Here is a 19,032-nt window from a genome sequence, read left to right as displayed (position 1 = left end):
CAGTTAATATACTGTTGTTAGCTATTTGCCCCTATTCTAAAGCATCTTAACTGCTGTTTTGAGTCTTTTTCCCTCCTGATTTTACTCTTATTTTCTTTGTGGTTATTTTCTTAACCTTGACCTATGTTCCTAGTTACAAACAGATTACACACACACACACACACACACACACACACTAGGGATGCCAAAAAAATGTATATATACAAGTGGACATTTTGGTTAACATTGCTCAAACCGTAGTTTGCCGTCATTAGAAGTGTCTGGACTCTGATGGTAACCATTTTGAGCACCTCTTGTAATTGCAGCAGTCAGATGTGACTTGTATTCATCTTTTGTTACCGGTATATATTGAGTATTACAATTTTAATACAGTTTTCGTTTCTTAAAATGTGTATACATTGTTTTGGCACCCTCTGTATATATGTATATACATAATGAAATCTGACACTTAAGTTTGCAAACTCATCCTAGAAAAAGTGCTGCAGGCCTCATTGCTGAGTATCACTGCGGTTACCTTCGAAGTACTCCCCTTTGGGAAGCTATGCACTGATGCCAGTGCCTAGTCTACCCTTCAAAGCAGTTTTGTAACTCTTTTTCTGGAATGGCCATCACAGCAGTCATTGTATTATCCTTGATATCCTGAATGTCATCATCAAAATGTCTTCCTTTCAATATTTCCTTTATCTTTGGGTAAAGAAAGAAGTCACTGGGGGTCAGATCAGTTGATTAGGGAGGATGTTCCAGTACAGTTAGTTGTTTACTGGCTAAAACCTCCCTCACAGACAGTGCTGTGTGAGCTGGTGCATTGTCGGGATGCAAGAAATCATGAAATGCTGGCAAAAAGTTCAGGCTGTCTAACTTTTTCATGCAGCCTTTTCAGCACTTCCAAATAGTAAGCTTGGTTAACTGTTTTTCCAGTTGGTACAAATTCATAATGAATAATCCCTCTGATATCAAAAAGGTTAGCATCATCATTGCAACAAGGATGTCGAACTTAATTGTCCGACCTTGTATACACACGCGCACACGCATATTTACATGAATGGACACAAGTTTTACAGGCTTTCAAAATGGGGGGGAAAGACTAATGTGAATTATTTTAATTAAGGGTCACCATTCTGAACATGAATTAGTATAATGTGCTGCCATCAGTTAATATACTGTTATTATGAAGCTTGTTTGCCCCATTCTGTATCATCTTAATCTGCTTCTTGAGTTTTTTTTTCCTCCCTGGTGTTTTCTCTCTTTTCTTTGTAGCTAGTTCTTCCTTGACCTAAATGTTTCTTTTCATAAAGGGATACTTCTTACTTTCAGGGTTTTGTTTTTGCTTCAAATAAGAGAAATTGGACACCAGATTATCAAAATAAACTGTAATTTGCAGAGGGAGCTGGGAAAGAGTATTCTGAGAGATGTTTGACATGCTGAGCATGGGCCCCACTATTTCATAAAGCAGAGAAGCTAGATTACCGATGGTTTTGTATCTCCTGAAGCCCCAGTCAAATTTAGCTGCATCAGTGGTAGGATTCGGCCTTTATCTTGGGCAGATGTTAAGAGGGCTTCACAGACTAACTGGAGGGCTCACATAAGAAAACACAGTAAACAGAAATTGATCATTGTCTAGTCCAGAATGGAAGAGGCAGCTGCCCCTTCCTTAGCACACACCATGTCACTGTAGATTCTGGGCTGCTCCTAGAAAATCTCGTTTTCTCTGCCCTAATTTACCTTGAGTCTTGGCTCACCTAACAATTTGTGTAGTGAAAGTGGCTATAAAATGGATTTTTGTGTTAATACCTCCTTGCTTTAATATGGGTTTTTCCATTATAGATAAAAGGTTTTGTGGGTTTAGGATATTTAGTTACTAGATAGAGAAAAGGCACCACAATGAAAGCTTTTTCAGTTATTTAACACAGCTTTCACTATTGAGGATCTTTTAATATTAAAAAGTAAGTTCATCTTTTAAAATTTTGAGTGACTGGTTTATTTATTTACTATTGCTCAGGTTTCTGAAGCTACGGGAAGACTTATATACATCTTGTGCTTTTAAGTTTTAGTCAAGAGTTCATAGGATACCTTAAGTAGTATGTTAATAATTACTAACTATTATATACAATACAGTTTTTTTAAAACTCTAACAATGCACTCTAAACAATTCAGTGTGGAAATAGGTTATGACTAACCTATCTACATTTAGTTCTAGTGACTGCTCAAAAGAATGAGTACTATTTCTAAGGAAATATCAAAAAGAAATACTTAGTTTTCCAAAAATAATGATGGTTATTTCATTAGTTGAAGAACCAATTGGTGTGGACTCAAACCTGCTTGATTCCACATTTTTAAATTAAAACAAGAATTGTAATGGGGTGGCAAAATACTATTAATAGTTTATCTTCGAAGCATTACAAACTTGTCTACCCTTTTCAAAGCTCTGACGTGGAAGTTGGATCCTGTTAGGCAGGCTTTTTTGTGGGCGTATTAATTCACATTCCACCTGTCAGGGTACCTATAGGTAACGACAGTAAACCACACCCTCTGTTCTGACCTTTTCCTCAGGGGACACTGACTAGAATCCTTTGGCTCTGCATGAGAGGCTGGCTATTTGAATAGTTTCAGTTCGAAGAGCTTTTACTTTTGAATTGAGTGAAGCAGCAAGACCGAGAGAAATAATGTTGCAACTACATTTCTCAGGACTGCTACTGTGGAGAGATTTAAAACTCGATCTTTCCTGCTAGGTTCGACTTGGAAGGGTTTATTTCCATAGACATCTTTCCACGGGTTTTTTTTGCTCAGCTCTTTAGATATTTATATTTTTATTCTTCCATTCTTAAAGGATTTAGTTAATCTAGTTTACAAGGTGTTTGCTTGCTTTTATTTTTGTGTGTTTCTGTTGTTGTTTTCTGGTTTTTTGATGAAGACTGAAAAAGATCTAGTTTTTTGTTTTTTTAGATTTGTGAGGTTTTTCTTTCATTGTTCAGTTTTCTCAATTAGTTTTGTAATGTTTATTTGATAGTGCTAAAAATAAAAAGAATCTTCCATATTGCTATGGAATAAACTGAAAATAAGTTTTTAATATGGAAAACTGATAAAACAAACGAGGAAAATTGGTAGCTGCATCTCCTAGAATGGATTCTTACAGAACCTATTTAGCAAGTGTCAAACTCAGTGGCTCATGGTTGGAAGAACAAGATGAAGACATATATGAAGTTGAATCTCGTGTGCCTTTACCTCATCCTTTTCCTCTGTGTGAACATTTGGATGAAAATAACTCAGTAATTATTAATACTTCTATTTTTCATTTTATTCATAAAAGAAATGGGCACATATTAAAGCTTATTTCTAAAATTTCACTGCCTACCCCTCCTTATTCAGTAAGTATTAAAGAATTTGTTTTTTTATACTTTTAGCTGTAGTTTATACTTTGTTTTAATACGTTTAGTTAAAAAAAACTATATTGAAAAATGAAGTTTAAATGTCTTTAGTCAGGGTAAGTGGAATAGAATCTTGTTTTGTTGTTTGATGTGTTACTACTTATTCATCCTGGATATATTATTGAAGGGCTAAATTGGTCTGAGAGCTCCAACATGGCTATGTTTTTAATTCCAGAAAGCAGGCTGAGAGATTACAGTTCTCCCATGCCACACAAACTGTTTAAAGGGATTCTGCTTGTCCTTAAGAATCTTGCTTTTATATGTGTATGATGCCAACCCTGAGTAAAAATGGAACGATTATATTTGAGGGAATCAGCACTGTGGAACCTAAAATAACTACGTGAATTGACATGGAGCCAATTAGGAAATGTTTACAATCATACGGCATATTGACCGTAGTTCCAGACAAGGAAAAAGGGACGGGGATGCTAATTTTAATTTTACTGCTAGCTCAACATCCTAAGGAACTTATTTTCAGTGTTTTTAATATGCCTACTAATCAAGCGAGGAAATACTTTGTTTTATTATTTCTGTGAAATGTGTTTTATTAACATTGTTCAGGGTAAGTATTTAGCATAGTTAGTGTTTCAGGTTCATTTGAGACTTAAATATGTTGTGAATGATTCACTACAAGGTATTCAGCACTTTTTATGACTTTGATGGCTTTAACTATAATACACTAGCTAATATTTAACAAGCCAGATGGTTTTCAGAACAGTTTTGTGACCGCCCCTGAACCTTTTATATTAAAGTGACAGAATGTTTATTGATGCTCTATACATACTTTTAATGATTGATTTCTTATATCATTTGAAAATATTGAATATGAAATTTTTATATATTTCATATTTAGTTAAGTAATAGTTATAGACAGGACATAGGTGTTAGGATTAAATCATATCTCAACTGGATAAAAGAGGCTTTTTTTAAGCATAAAGTATTTAGATGAACATTCGAAGGGAATCTCTTATTCTAATAAAATACTGGTACCAACTGGTATAATAAATTTGTTCACTAGATTTACTGTATTTGATTCTTCCGATTTTTTTGTTTCGTTTGTAAAACAAGTTATTTCTTGTGGTTTTATGGTAAATATTTAAATGCACTTTAAGGCTGGGTTAGATGCTGTCAAGAAGCAGAATACAGAAGCAAAGACTTATTTAATTTTCTTATCTAAAGCAAGAATATCTTTTGTTGTAAACACTCTGTTGTATTTGTACAGTAAGTTGAAAAAGGAAAAACAACTCATATCCTTTTTAGTTAGAGCTTTGAACTCTTTTAGCCAGTTCATGTATTTACCAGGCAACCATTTTATGATGTACAGAAAAAAATTACATATGTACATATAGAAACAATTGATATATTTTAAAAATATAGGCTATGACTATAAATTCAGGAGAGTAGTTGTATAAAATTATTTTATAGTTTATGGTCATGTTTCTTTGTAATAAAAATTAATGTGTATTATCTACACTTAAAAGAAAATACTCTTACCAGTCTAAGGTAAATATATAAAATTTTTATCTTTGATGAGGTAACAACATATATATTTTAGGAAATATATGATTTTAAATGTATGCTTAATTTTCCATTATGAGTCTTAAATATACATATTATTTCCAAGTAATAAGTTGTGAATGATATTTAAAACATCCTATTAAAAATGATTGCATACGAGATATTTTAGAAATTGATTGAGTATCCATAAAAAGCTTTGTTTATTTAGTAACTATAAAATCAATTTGCTATGGCAAATACCACTCAGCTGTGAAGAACAGATGTTTTTAAGAGTAAAATATTCCTAAATGTTATAATTTTATAATACGTTATTGATACCTGACTATTAATTGGAAACCACTACAGTTGATTCATATTTTAAGCTTAAAACATGGTAATATTTTTCTAATATACTAGGTATCTATAAATTTACAAATTCTTATGACATTATTGTGAGCCTATGTATATGGTCATTACTTTTTAAAAAAATTTTAATAATGTTTATAATCTAGGACTAAGTAGTCAATCTGAGCTCAGTCTTTTTTCAGTATAGTTGTTTCAGTAAAAACAAATAAGGAGTCAGCAGCCCAGAAAACTGAGGCAGAGATAGTGCTTTTCTGCAGTTTCATGCAGCTGGTAACAATGATCACTGTCTTTTGAGAGCTTTGGCCTTGAATCTATACAATACTTGACTGTCATCTAAAAATCGTATAATAATGTAGTCAGTGTGTGCCAGTGACAACAGTTTAAGGAAGCTGTGTTTATGGGTAACGCCTCTGTGTTCTGAGGTTTTGAAAATAAAGTGAATATGCATATAGAGTCTTGTAGATGTTTCACAAATGGGTAAAAACATAGGCTTTTTAGTTAAAACATGGGTTATAAATGTAATTTCATTTTGTTTTGCCACTATGATTTTTATTCATTGATGCCACTGTATTAATTACATATAATTAGTTCCTTACAGTGTGTAGTAGGAGTCACAGTTAACAAGTAAATGTTAAATATAAAAGAAATAATTTATCATATAGCACAGTTACATAAATTTTTTTAGCAAATACAAAAAGAACCTATGTGTCATTAATTTTGTATCTCTCTTTATATGATAGAATGTAGATGTAGTGATATAAAGTGGTTTATTTCCAAAAGAAGCATTATTTGTTGTTCAATAAAGCTAGAGTGCATCTTTTATGGAAAGTTGTACACAATCTAGTAATCTACTGACTTATCCCACCTACTAATGCTAGCATGTACTAGAAATATTAAATGACTGCAATTCAACAGGATATCTTTATTTTTATTTAAAATCTTTTTTCAAGCTTTAATGGGGAATTACACGGGTATTCCCAGTATTTCACTTGTCTTCCTTCATGTGTATACTTTCCCTCCTTGTTTAGCTCGAACATGCAAAAGTTACACAGACAGAGTTGATGCGTGAGTCATTTAGACAGAAACAAGAAGCGACCGAGTCCCTTAAGTGCCAAGAGGAACTGCGAGAGCGCCTTCATGAGGAGTCCAGGGCCAGAGAACAGCTGGCTGTGGAGCTCAGTAAGGCTGAGGGTGAGCAACTGGCCATTGGCAATGGAGGGTGGAGAAATTTCAAGTCTAAATATAGAAATTTTGATGCAAGCCAGGTTTGGAAACCACCAGTCTACTCTAATTTTGAGTGACCATTGAAAAGTAGTTGTAATTTGTTTTCAAATTACTCCAGATGATTTTTACAACTATCTATATTTTTGATTATGAAAACTACTTAATAAGAGTTACATAAAGTATAAAAAAAATAGAAAATCCAGAAATGGATGATGATGAGCTGTTACCATACTCCCACCTTCCTAAGACAACTCTTGTAATTTAAAGATAAAGAAACTGAAGCTAAGAGATGTTAATAAATTGTTCAAGGTCAACATTAAATGGTGATGCCAGGGTTGAAGCCTCCAAAGCCCCACGCTGTTTATATTCTGCCATGCTGTAGTGGGTTTAGCCTTCTAGAATCACTTAAAATACCAACTTTTTCTACTCTATTTAAAATGTGATTCAGTTCCCAAGAATCTGATTTATATTAAGCTGTCCAGGAACCTATCTATTTATATCTACTTAATAAAGTGAGTTATACCCTGGGTAACATTATGTGATACATTAGCATAGCAAAGCAATAGAAAGGTCAGAGGAATTTCATATTTAGGCACGATGGTTAACAAGAAAATGGCTGGATTGAGCATAACCTTGTTGACTGCTGTTAGCAGGAGCAAATTCATCTAAGACTTTTAGTAGGTTGGAATGATTTAAAGTTTTGTTAGCAGTATACTCCTTTTTTTGTTTATATAAAACCTAATGGTAAAATTTGAAATAAGTAATAATCCCATTCCCTGTTAATTTTTTAGGTGTCATTGATGGCTATGCAGATGAAAAAACTCTTTTTGAAAGGCAAATTCAGGAAAAAGCTGATATAATAGATCGACTTGAGCAGGAGTTGTTATGTACAAGCAATAGATTACAAGAATTGGAAGCAGAGCAACAGCAGATCCAAGAAGAAAGAGAATTACTGTGCAGACAGAAGGAGGCTATGAAAGCAGAGGCAGGCCCAATTGAACAGCGTATGTATTTTTAGACTTTGTAAGACATATTCTTTAAAAGTTCAAGGTGACTTCCCCCCCCCTTTCAGTGTCATTATTTGTGTATTTTATATAGGGATTAAAAAATTATAAGAAAATCTCCTATTGATAAATGTCTTACTAGATAACCATGTGGAATCAGGATTTTTTTTTTTTCTCTCTAGCAGCTTTAACAGAAAAAGAGAATTTTCACTTCTCAAACCTCTGCCTCAAGAGAAAGTTGCACATAGTGAGACAGGATATTTCTTAAATTGTGTAATATTTAGTTCTTTTAACAGCAGAAAGGCAGCAAAAATGTGTACTTGGATTAAATAACTAAGAGCACTGATCTGACACTAGTAGGGAGCAGGCAGGGGTGGATTTCGTCCTGCAAGAGAAAGATGAAAAGGTCAGTGGCTGTTAGAAGCGGGCTGACATCTATTTTAATCCAATGAGTTGAAAGAATGTACAAATTAGCAAATAACCTTTAATACTTTTTTAAATGAGAAAGTAGATAATATCTTGAGGTAAGTTTAGTAGTAAAAACATAAATGTTAGTCTTTGTAACAATGGAACTTGAAATCCTTATTGTATCCTCTCACTTTTATATAACACATGTAGTTGGAATTGTGTGTAGTTTTACTAGTGGAATTTTATCAATTTAGAGATACAACATAATATTTTTGTAATATGGTGAAATTGTTTCTGGTTGCTCAAATTGGTTTAATACAGGTTTATAGAGTTGAAATTTTTAATGTGGAAAGTATGCGTGTCACACATGTAAAATATTCAGGAAACACTGGAACATCTCTAAATGTTACCAAAGATAATAATCAATGATTTCAACATTTACTTCTAATTCTTTTGTGTGTGTGTGTGGGTGTGTTGTCCTATTTCAGAAAATAGAAGACATGTAAATTATATTTTTGTTCTTGTGTGTATTTTTGTTTTTGTTTTTTCTATTCATATAGGACTAGTAGATGCTGCAGTCGATGCAGCACCTGGATCAGGTGTGTTTATACAATTGCATGGCCAATCTTTGGGTGGTAAATTTCCAACTCCAAAAATTGGATGACCCTTGGATTTTCAACCAACTAACATATCTCTAATTTTGCTGTTAGTTTCATACTTACCATTTTTCTCTTTAACAAAACTTTTCTTACAATTAAAGTACATATTTATATTTGAAATTAACCATTAAGATTCATAGTCATCATCATTTTATTATATCTATTTTTCCACAGAGTTTAAGACCATTTTGATTTTTTTAAGAAAATACTGGTTTATTAAAAGTTTTTGTCTTTAACAAATATATTAAACTCTTGCAGCCAGCCTGTGACTTTTTCAAAATGCTGTTTTTAAATCAAGATGTATATAAGATGATGGTGTCAATAGAATCAGTGAAATTTAGTATAGAGATTTTGGGTGATTTCTATTAACATCGAAATCAGTATTGTTTTAAAACCAAAGCTATTTTCTATAGATTCCTAGTCCTGAGTACAGTGTTGGCAAACCAGTTAGTGTAGACTCTAGGATTATGTTTCTTCCATTTTCTTCATTAGAGGATTGTTGTACTTTGCTATATATACTTTATTATTGTATGATTAGTATTAATAATAGCTAACACTTACATAGTGTTTATTATTCCCCAGGCACTATACATATATTAACTCTTTTGATCCCACAGTAACTCTTAGAGATCAGTGCTATTACTATTCCCAGTTTACATATAAGGAAATTGAAGGACATCATAAATGTCACGTGGAGATAAGTAGCAGAGATAGGATTCGAACTCACAATTTCTGCTCTGAAGCTTTATACCACATACCTCTTCTACTGTCAGTTTTCCCTCGGTACACATACATGTGAGCATGCAAGACTAACTCAGGAATATGGATCTATTAAGGAGTAAGACTAACAGGAAATTCTGATTGCAGTTGTATTTCTTTTTCTGTAACTCTTAACTTGCCTTGGTTAAAGATTTGCCGTATTTGATCTTCATGTGTATTTGTATGCATACAAAAGTGACTTTATGGGTATAGAATGAATTGATTTTTGCCTGAGGTGAGTCATTTCTATGCTACAATTTAAATAGACTTTGTCCTTTTCGCACAGTAAAAGTGGACCTTTTTTTGGGTCATGTGATGTGGTATTTTCACAAAAATACTGTTTTTAGTGACAGGACATGTTTTTGTTAATTCTGTATAATTTTATTGATACTACTTGCTTATATAAGGAATATGTTATTTTCATAGGGATATTTTCCTTTTTTACATGTGTTTGAAATAAAACTGATCTTTTATTTCATGAAGGTAAAATTTAGTTATGGATGATTTCACTGTCATAATAACATCAGTGTGATTTAAATTAGTATATTTTTGCATTTATAAACAGAATTACTACAGGAGACAGAAAAACTAATGAAGGAAAAACTAGAAGTACAATGTCAAGCTGACAAAGTACGTGATGACCTTCAAAAACAAGTGAAAGCTCTAGAAATAGATGTTGAAGAACAAGTCAGCAGGTTTATAGAGCTGGAACAAGAAAAAACTGCTGAGCTAATGGATTTAAGACAGCAAAACCAAGCACTGGAAAAGCAGTTAGAAAAAATGAGAAAATTTTTAGATGTAAGTATTCTCAACTTAAATACTGATTTTTCTCAGTGGAATGCTACCTGCTGCTATTCTAGGTTGTGAATTTTAAATTTTGAAGAGACTCATAAATTCTAATATTTTCATCTTCATGTATCGTCTACCAATTAATTGAAAAGTACTATTCCAATTAAAAATTCTATTAATTGTTGTGCAGCAATCAGAATTAAAAGCAGTACTGGTAGGTATGAGGAAGCCATACTAGTTAGCCTTTCCAAGTTAAGAAGTTAAAAAGTTTGTCCTAGTCTTTTGTTTAAGCAACGACCAAAGCTGGTGAGGACCCCAAGAGGTAATTGACCACCATTGTTTCACCCACAAAAAGTACACATGCAGGTAACAGTGTGCCCTTGGAAACAAGGGACTGGAACTGTTGTCATGTTGTCATTACTCTCTTGCCAAAAGATGTATCTATTTTCACGTGGATTTTTTTCTTTGGGGTTTCATTTAATAAGCCTGATGTTCTCTTCACAGATCAGAGATCAGATTCTTTCACATTTTATAATTTTAGATGTAAAACCTAGATTAGGATGAAAGAAATTTATTTACTAAACAATTTGTTTTATTTATTTTGTTTAATAACTAAATTAACAATGGAATTCCTCCATTGTTTCAAAAAAGTAAATTTAGTTTAAGGGAAATATTTTTATTTTATTTTGTATTTTATATTACTGGAATAAAAAGAAATGATATGCTTCAAATAATATTTAAATGTGTAAATTTTTATGAAAGAGCCCAAGTAGGCTCTGTCCCATATAAAAAAATTTTTTGAAATGTTATCTTTTTAAACCTTTTGGTTTGGGGTATTTTGTGGTCATCAGTTGTTTGTCCTTAAACAAAACTATCTATAACTATAAATGAAGGGAAATAATAGCTTCAGTAAATATTGTTTCTTCAGTTACTATTATTATTATCAAACTTCAGGAGCAAGCCATTGATAGAGAACACGAGAGAGATGTATTCCAACAGGAAATACAGAAACTAGAACAGCAACTTAAGGTCATACCTCGATTTCAGCCTATCAATGAACATCAAACTAGAGAGGTAAGAACTTTACTAATAATGTCTACCTTACAATAATTTGTGTATTGTCTGCAAAATAAGATGCATATTATGAAAAACTTACGAAGAATTCTTTCTATTGTATGTAAATCTTCAGAATCAAAATTAAATATTGTTTCAACATGAGAAGGTTTTTAACCTAAAAATTGTTTGTATCACAATTTGAATCATTCTCACCTGCATTTATGCTCTAGTATTGTCCAGTTAAACAAGCTTTCCTACTCATTTGTCTATTCACAATAAAAATGATCAAGAGTTTTCTGTATTCAGTCTTTGCTTCCCCATCTCTTATTTTCTTCTCAATATACTCCAGTGAAATTTCTCGCCTCTCTGTCTCAGTGGAGTTTTCTTATCCTCTGCTCTGTTGAAACTGTTGTGTGAAGGTTCCCCTCGTGGATATGTCCAGTGATTACCTCTCTGTCTTTATTGTACTTGACCATTCCGAGGCATTCATTACAGCCTTCTTCCTGAAACACTTCCTTTTCTTGGCTTCTGTGTCACACCTACTTCATTGGTTTTTCTCTAGTCTTTGTTTTCTGACCTAAAATAAATGTTGGAGTGCACTTGTCTTAGTCTTGGGTGCCCTTTTCTTCCCTATTTATATTGTCTTCCCAGGCAGTTACATAGGAGTGACTCCACATTTGTATCTCCAGCCCTAACATCCTGGTTGAGCCCCAGACTTGAATATTCAGCTGCTCACTCTATGTCTACTTAATAAATGTCTCAAAATTAAAATGTTCAGAAGAGAGCTCTTGATTCCTTATTAGCCCCACCAAGAAAGACAAGAAGAAAACATGTTCCTTCTTTATTTCGGTAGATTTTACACCATTGCCATCTTCCACATTGCTAAGACCTAGATTTCATCCTTGATCCTACTCTCTTTTTCAGCCCCAACTTCTAACCTATTGGTGAGTCAGGTTTCACTACATTTTCCTATTCTTTCCACTTTCCCTCATCCCAAGTCCTAGCTGTTGTCATTTTTTGCCTAGATGATTTTGATAGCCTCCTTACCACTCTCCTTGCTTCTACTTTTTCACCCCAACTGTCCGTTTTCTCCGTATATGGAAACATAGCCAGAACTCCATATTTACCAAATCAATGCTACAAGAATGAGGGAAGATTCATTGTACAAATTGCTAAAGATGGCTTGTTATAGTTATAAAGAGATTTTGCTTGGGGTTAGACCATCCCATTTTGAATCATGGCTTTGCCATTTACTGGTGTGTGACAGAATCTAAGTCACTTTCTAAAACTTGTTTACTCATTTCCAAAATGGAGACTGTAATGAACCCACCTCTTAGAAGCACTGGCCTGGTACATGGTGAACATTTAAATTTAACTATTGCTATTTATGAAAATAATTCTTATTTTTAAAAAATTTTACTGTGTATAATTTGATGCAGTTTACTGGATTTTTTCCTCTTAAAATCATTCCAAAGAAGTATAAAATGCCTATAAACTTGCTACAGTAAAATGTTATCTACATTCCCATGGACTAGAAGTAATTCAATATAGAACAGCCATATCTGCTAGAGTGGTAGAAAATTATCGATCCCCACAGAGTTTGTAGTTAGGTCGTTATTTCTAACAAATATATTTTCACCTTTTGAAAAATAGCCGTGTGTTTGTTGAAATTGAAAAGAATATTTAAGTTCTACAACTTATCACCATTTCCTATTATTTACTTTCTTACATTTGAAAAGTGTGACCAACTTCATTCATGAAACTTCAAGAAACAAACAAGGATGTGTATATTTGATTCTCTCCAGTGACATTGTGATCCATTTGTTCTCTCCTTATCATGTCAGATCTTGTGCCCAGCTTCTGATTTTCTCAAGATCAAAAAAAAAAAAACAACGAAAAAAACCTAACTGTAATAGTATATTGTGCCACTTCGCTGTGCCTGTTTTGTTGTCTTTTCCTTTAAGCTGACTCCAAATCTTAGTCTACCCATTGTTGTTAAAGTTTCTCCTCAGTAGCTTCATTACTGTCATCCTCGAACATAGATAATTATAGATAAGCTTACATTTTTTTTAGTGTTTTGAGGAATAAGTATCATTTTTAGATAATTCCTCAAAATATCTCACTGAAATAGGGTAAAATTCCTTTTTTATTTTTCCTTCCTATCACATTTATTTAATAAGCTTTCTCCACTTTATCAGAACTAATTTCATAAGCTGTCTTATTCAATTTCCCTGTATCCTTCCATCACAGAGCCATTTACTTGAATGGACCTGCATATCAGAATCACTTTCAAGGTATACAGATCACTCTTACCACCCCACATTCTCATCTCTATTCTGGGCTGGTGGAATGTGTAGGCTGAAAAAGCTTTGCAAGTGATTGTATTAAAGCCCCCCCAACCCCTACCTTCCCTGCGGTATTTAGAACCATTGTGTTATGTATTGATGGTAACCATTTGTGGAAAGAAAAACAGAATCCATGAAAGATTTTTTTTTAAGGTAATCTTATCTCAGGTAAGAGAATGAGTTGGTACTATGTAAACTTGTTGTCTTTACGTTATAGTGTGGTTATGCCATTAGAGGTTGTAATTCAACATTATTTAAAAGTTATTTTTTTTCCTCCCAGCTAGAGAAACTCTTAGTCTTCAAATAAAGAACTTTTTTAAAGGGCTCCTGAAAGCAATATCATTTTTCTTTTCTTACTTTTCTAGTGCTGCTTAGTTTTATCCACTCACAAAATGTCACCATACCGTTTCCCCGAAAATAAGACCTAGCCAGACAATTACCTCTAATGTATCTTTTGGAGCAAAAATTAATATAAGACCTGGTGTTATTATATTATTATATTATATTATATTATATTATATTATATTATATTATATTATATTATTATATTTGTATTATATTAAAGACCTTATAGTAAAATAAGACAGCGTCTTATATTAATTTTTGCTCCAAAAGATGTGGTAAAACTGATTGTCCTGCTAGGTCTTATTTTCAGGCAAACACGGTAGTTGGAGACAATAGTTGCTATCCTTATGAAAAATAAAATTGGCATAGCATCTAAGAATACTTTTGCAATGACGATAGATGTGTTATTAGCTTCCTGAATTTTTTTTAATTTACAGTTTTTGTTTATTATATTTCCAGGTTGAACAGTTAACAAATCATCTGAAAGAAAAAACAGACAAGTGCAGTGAGCTTTTACTGTCCAAAGAGCAGCTCCAGAGGGATATACAAGAGCGGAATGAAGAAATTGAGAAACTAGAGTTCAGAGTAAGGGAACTGGAGCAAGCCTTACTCATTAGTACAGACACTTTTCAAAAGGTGTGACATTTTCTTTGGGTTGATTTTTATAGTGTTTTAATGTAGATTACTCTTACTTAAACAAGCATCAGTTCTTTTAAATAAAAAATTGAACTATTGACTTTTTGTTGATGTTATTATATAATGTATATGTCTTCATTGACATCATAACCATTTTTGTTTATTCTTATCTCCAAATATTGCTTGCATACCTTAGTCCTGAAAAAGGCAGATTAGTTAAACCAGAAGAATTAATTACCCTTTTAACCATCAACAAAGGTTGTGATTCTAAAATAATAGCCAAATGAAAAAGCTGTGGGCACCAGTTGAGACTGATGCTTTACCCCAGACTAAGGAATGAAACCTGTTCCCGATATACTGCAAAAAGGGAAATGAATAAAAGAAGAGCAGGATTAGGAAGCTTGGGAGAGGGGCAGATGAGGGGATAGCCTTTATTTATCCGGGGAAGGGATAGCCTTCATATTTCCGGGGAATGAATTTTAAGAGTGTCAAACATTGCTGTATAAAATACACTTCAAGATTGAGTATCTGTAATTTTTTTATTATTCACTAATGTAGATTATCTACTTCTAATTAGAGAAATAGAGTTGCTACTTCTCCAATTGAAAAGGATAATCAAGATTTAATGTCTGAAATTTTGAGAAAATTTTTATATATTTAAAGGTAGAGGACCGAAAACAGTTTGGAGCTTCAGAAGCTAAAGCAGAATTATCCCTAGAAGTACAATTGCAGGCTGAGCGGGATGCTATAGACAGAAAGGAAAAAGAGGTAAGAAGTTTATTTTTAATGATAAAATGTGGTTTGAATTATTATGAATAAGTCACCTTTAAAATATCATTTGAGCAGAGTGGAGTTTATGGCCTAAAACCAAAGTTTAGACTGTTTCTTAGCTCATTGCCTAAGTTGACCTTGAAGACAGGAAACATTTGAACAGATAACTGGTATGTGAGGAAGAGTGTTCCAGGTAGAGGGGGCAATGAGTGTAAAAACCTTGATACAGCAAGAAGTTTTGACGGCAAAAAGGAGGCCAATTTGGTAGAGATGAAGTGAGAGAAGAGAATAGAGAGAGAGAGATATTCACTAGTGTTAAGGCTAAAGGCGGTGTCTCTCTTTTCTGACTTTTCCATGGGCTTTGAATTATTGCTACTTTGCTGTGGGTTTTTTTTTTTTTTTTAAGTTGTATTGCCCTGGGAGATTATAGTGCTGTTTTAAAATATACTGAACAATATACAGTGTTCTTAATATAAAAGATTAATAATAAAGTAATTATATAAAGTTCTCCTATGTTTTCTCCTCCACCTTCCAAAAAAAATTCCACTTTTAAAACAGTAGTACTGGGGGTGGCCAGTTAGCTCAGTTAGAGCGTGGTGCTAACACCAAGGTTGTCAGTTCGATTCCTGCACTGGTCACTGAGCTGTGCCCTCCTTAAAAAAGTAAAAAAATAAAACAGTAATACTTTCCAATTTCTTTTTTTTTTTTTCACTTTTCAATTTCTAATGAAATTATAATTTATTTAAATCTTTGTCTACTAGTGGTTTTTCTAAAACATTCTGTTCTCTATTGTTTAGCTATATCATATCATTTAAAATGTTTAAAAATTTCTTAATTTCATTTTTATCTGTATCCATATAGTTTTTTCAGGACATTTAATATATTTTAACAAATATTCATTGAACTTAAACAGTATATAAATGTTAATAAATGCTTTGAAAAATACAAGAATGATTGAGACATCAGCTAAAACTACCACTTAGAGAACTTGTAGTTTAGAGGAGAAAAAAACTATAAAAATGACTAATAGAAATGATTCTTTCCATGAAAAGGATTATTTTCTCACTGATACATAATTCTGCTAATGTTTAGCTAAAATATTGCTGTTCATTTCGTTTTTTGGTTTTTCCAGGAGAGGCAGTGAACACTCTTGTTTATATGTAACCACTATACAAGTATGTTTTTAAAAGAATTAACATTTAAAGATGTACCTTACACTACATAGAGTAATTTCCTGCTCCCTAAAAAGATGGATTTTCAAAACTGGATCCAAAGCAATGATAATTCATTATAGATAGTTAATAAAGTTTACTGAAGTTTTTTATTTTTATTATCCTTTGAACTTTATAACATTAGTAACACCTTAATTTCTTGAAGTAAGTACCCAATTACTATCTACCTTTTACTCAGTAACATAATTGTTTAGAATATAATTGTTTAGAACTGCAAGAGATCTTAAAGAGCCAGATGAGACAGAGCCAGAAATGTTGAATGAGTAAAGGGTTAAACTGACAGTTGGCCCTGGTCTACTGTTTTTTAATAACAGTGACAAGTACTGCGTCAGAACCCACTCACTTATAAGTGCAGACTGAAAGACGGGAACATAGAATTAAAACACATTTCTTTTAATGAAAATTACTTAAGCATTCTCTCCTGCACTAGGCAAATGTTTTCAGGTATCTGATGGAGTATAAATATAGGACGTCTATATGTCATTACATTTGAGATGCCTTCCACTACTCTCGTAGCCTAAATTTGTGTAAAGCTTTTTTTAAGTTTATGATAATGTTTAGAAATGGAGAATGAGTAGAAAGAGAAGAAAACTTTGAGGAGTTTCAAGATGATAAGAGAAGGAATATAATAGAAATACAAGGAAGAATTTCTTTAAGAAAGCGATGTCTTCAATAGGTTTTTCTCTATAGAGCTAATGAGATCTAGCTTAGTGACGTAATAATAGTAGTTAACTTTATTTAGATCTGTGCTGGAAAACATTAAGTATTTTAAATGCCTTATGTTATTAATCTTTACGCTATCCCTGAGAGTTAGGCTCTATTGTCATCTTCATTTTACAGATAGGACTAAACCGAGTCTTAAAGGAGATTAAAGTAACTTGCTCATGGTCACACAGTAAGTGATTTACCAAGAATTCCTCCAATTTATTTCACTGATTCTGGAGCTCTGTGCTACTGTACTTCCAAAGCCTGCGGGCATGTTTTGCCTTGCTGGTAGAAGTATTAAAAACTGTCATTCAACATTTATTGAGCTCTTACCGCATGTAGACCATCACTGTCCATCCAGCACCGGTCGAACTTCAAGGAATCTAACTGAGGAGACATATAAACATTCGAAAGAGATAAAAACACTTAAGAAGAAAACACAAATAGGTGCAGATTAATGTAATCCAAACAGTCTGGATATCATTTGGTAACTAAATTAAACAAGACTAAAACAAATAGCTACCATTCTATTTTTAAACCTTAATATTCTTCTGGTTTTGGGGTTGTTATAGACTTAGTAATAAGACAGCCTGGGACTAAAACTGGAGTCTGACTGAATAAAAGGAAAGAATGCCCTACATTGTCATTTTGGGGAATTGAAGGCTTGCTGTGATGCCTCAAGTTCAGCTATTTATAACAAGAATGTTAGTACTTTAAACCAGTGCTTCTCTAACTTTAATGTGCATGTGAATCCCCTCAGGATCTTGTTAAAATGAAGATTCTGACTCAGCAGACCTGACGTGGGGCTTCAGAATCTGTGCATCTAACACCAGGTGATGCCAATTCTGCCCCAGGGAGCATACTAAACAGCAAGGTTTTAGATCACAGAGCTAAGTATTTGACTTTAAACTATTATATCATAAAGAAAATAAATACCATGTGAGGTAAGGCAGCAATTTTGAACTTACCATATCTCTGTATATGTTGAAATAGTACCTTGTCATCAAAAGTAGTTGTAGAAGATAGGGATAGATATAAAGACAATTATATACAATAACTTTGAAGAAGATATAATCATCACGATTTTCAGCAGACTAACCTGATAATCATATATGCACAACTAAGTATGTTTAAGATGTGTTTACTGAATTTAATATCAGTGTTACAGAAAATAATTTACATATAAGTCTTAGACATTAGTTATTAGAAGCAGAATAAATGATAGTTAAGAATATCAGGCTCCAGAGGTAAACTCCCCAGGTTCAAAAGCTGGCTTCCTCATGCTCATCTTCTGACCCCAGGACTGCTCTCGCAGCGACTCTCTTCCTCACCTCTGAAATGAGAATAACCCTAGTAAAGATCTCATAAGTTTGTTATAGGGTTTGTTACATATAAAGCACTTAATAATAAACTATCTATGACTGATGATTATTACTATAGTATCAGTACTATTTCTGTTAAGGAAATATTAGGCTAAATAATTTTGAAGGTCTTAGCCTTATCGGTGCCAAGATTTGATTATGATTACGTGCCTGTGTGTGATACCCCCTTTCAAGTTCTAAGGCAATACATATTTTCTAGACTGCTCTCTGAGCTAGCTGCCACTAAATGCTGCTCCCGAATCTTAGGTTGTTTTTAATGCAGCAATTTGATCGTCAGATAAATACACATTTGCAAATCCATTAATTAAATATTTGTAAGTAGCTACAAAGCAATGAGTTAAATGACTGTTCCTGTCCTCAATCAAACCCAATTTTTAAAACATAACAATAACTAGCTTTTAATATTCATCATTAGTTTTCGTCTATGTA

General features: G+C 32.9%; 1 protein-coding gene across 7 annotated transcripts in view; it reads left to right on the top strand.

Annotated features, from left to right (window-relative positions):
- The window catches only part of AKAP9 (A-kinase anchoring protein 9), a 145,558-nt gene that overhangs the window by 95,270 nt on the left and 31,256 nt on the right, over positions 1-19,032 (top strand). For 3 of the 7 annotated variants that reach the window (XM_081080219.1, XM_081080216.1, XM_081080218.1), the window contains 7 exons: positions 6,317-6,479; positions 7,304-7,516; positions 8,485-8,523; positions 9,908-10,140; positions 11,086-11,205; positions 14,337-14,513; positions 15,177-15,281. In XM_081080219.1, the coding sequence (XP_080936345.1) occupies positions 6,317-6,479; positions 7,304-7,516; positions 8,485-8,523; positions 9,908-10,140; positions 11,086-11,205; positions 14,337-14,513; positions 15,177-15,281 (1,050 nt within the window). Of the gene's footprint in view, positions 1-2,152; positions 3,366-6,316; positions 6,480-7,303; positions 7,517-8,484; positions 8,524-9,907; positions 10,141-11,085; positions 11,206-14,336; positions 14,514-15,176; positions 15,282-19,032 lie in introns of those variants that run through there. The other 4 variants (XM_081080220.1, XM_081080217.1, XM_081080222.1 and 1 more) reach the window with 2 other exon arrangements.

The sequence above is a fragment of the Rhinolophus hipposideros genome (assembly GCF_964194185.1).
Source record: "Rhinolophus hipposideros genome assembly, chromosome: 18".
Taxonomy (NCBI): domain Eukaryota; kingdom Metazoa; phylum Chordata; class Mammalia; order Chiroptera; family Rhinolophidae; genus Rhinolophus; species Rhinolophus hipposideros.
This window is presented reverse-complemented; position numbering and strand designations above follow the sequence as displayed.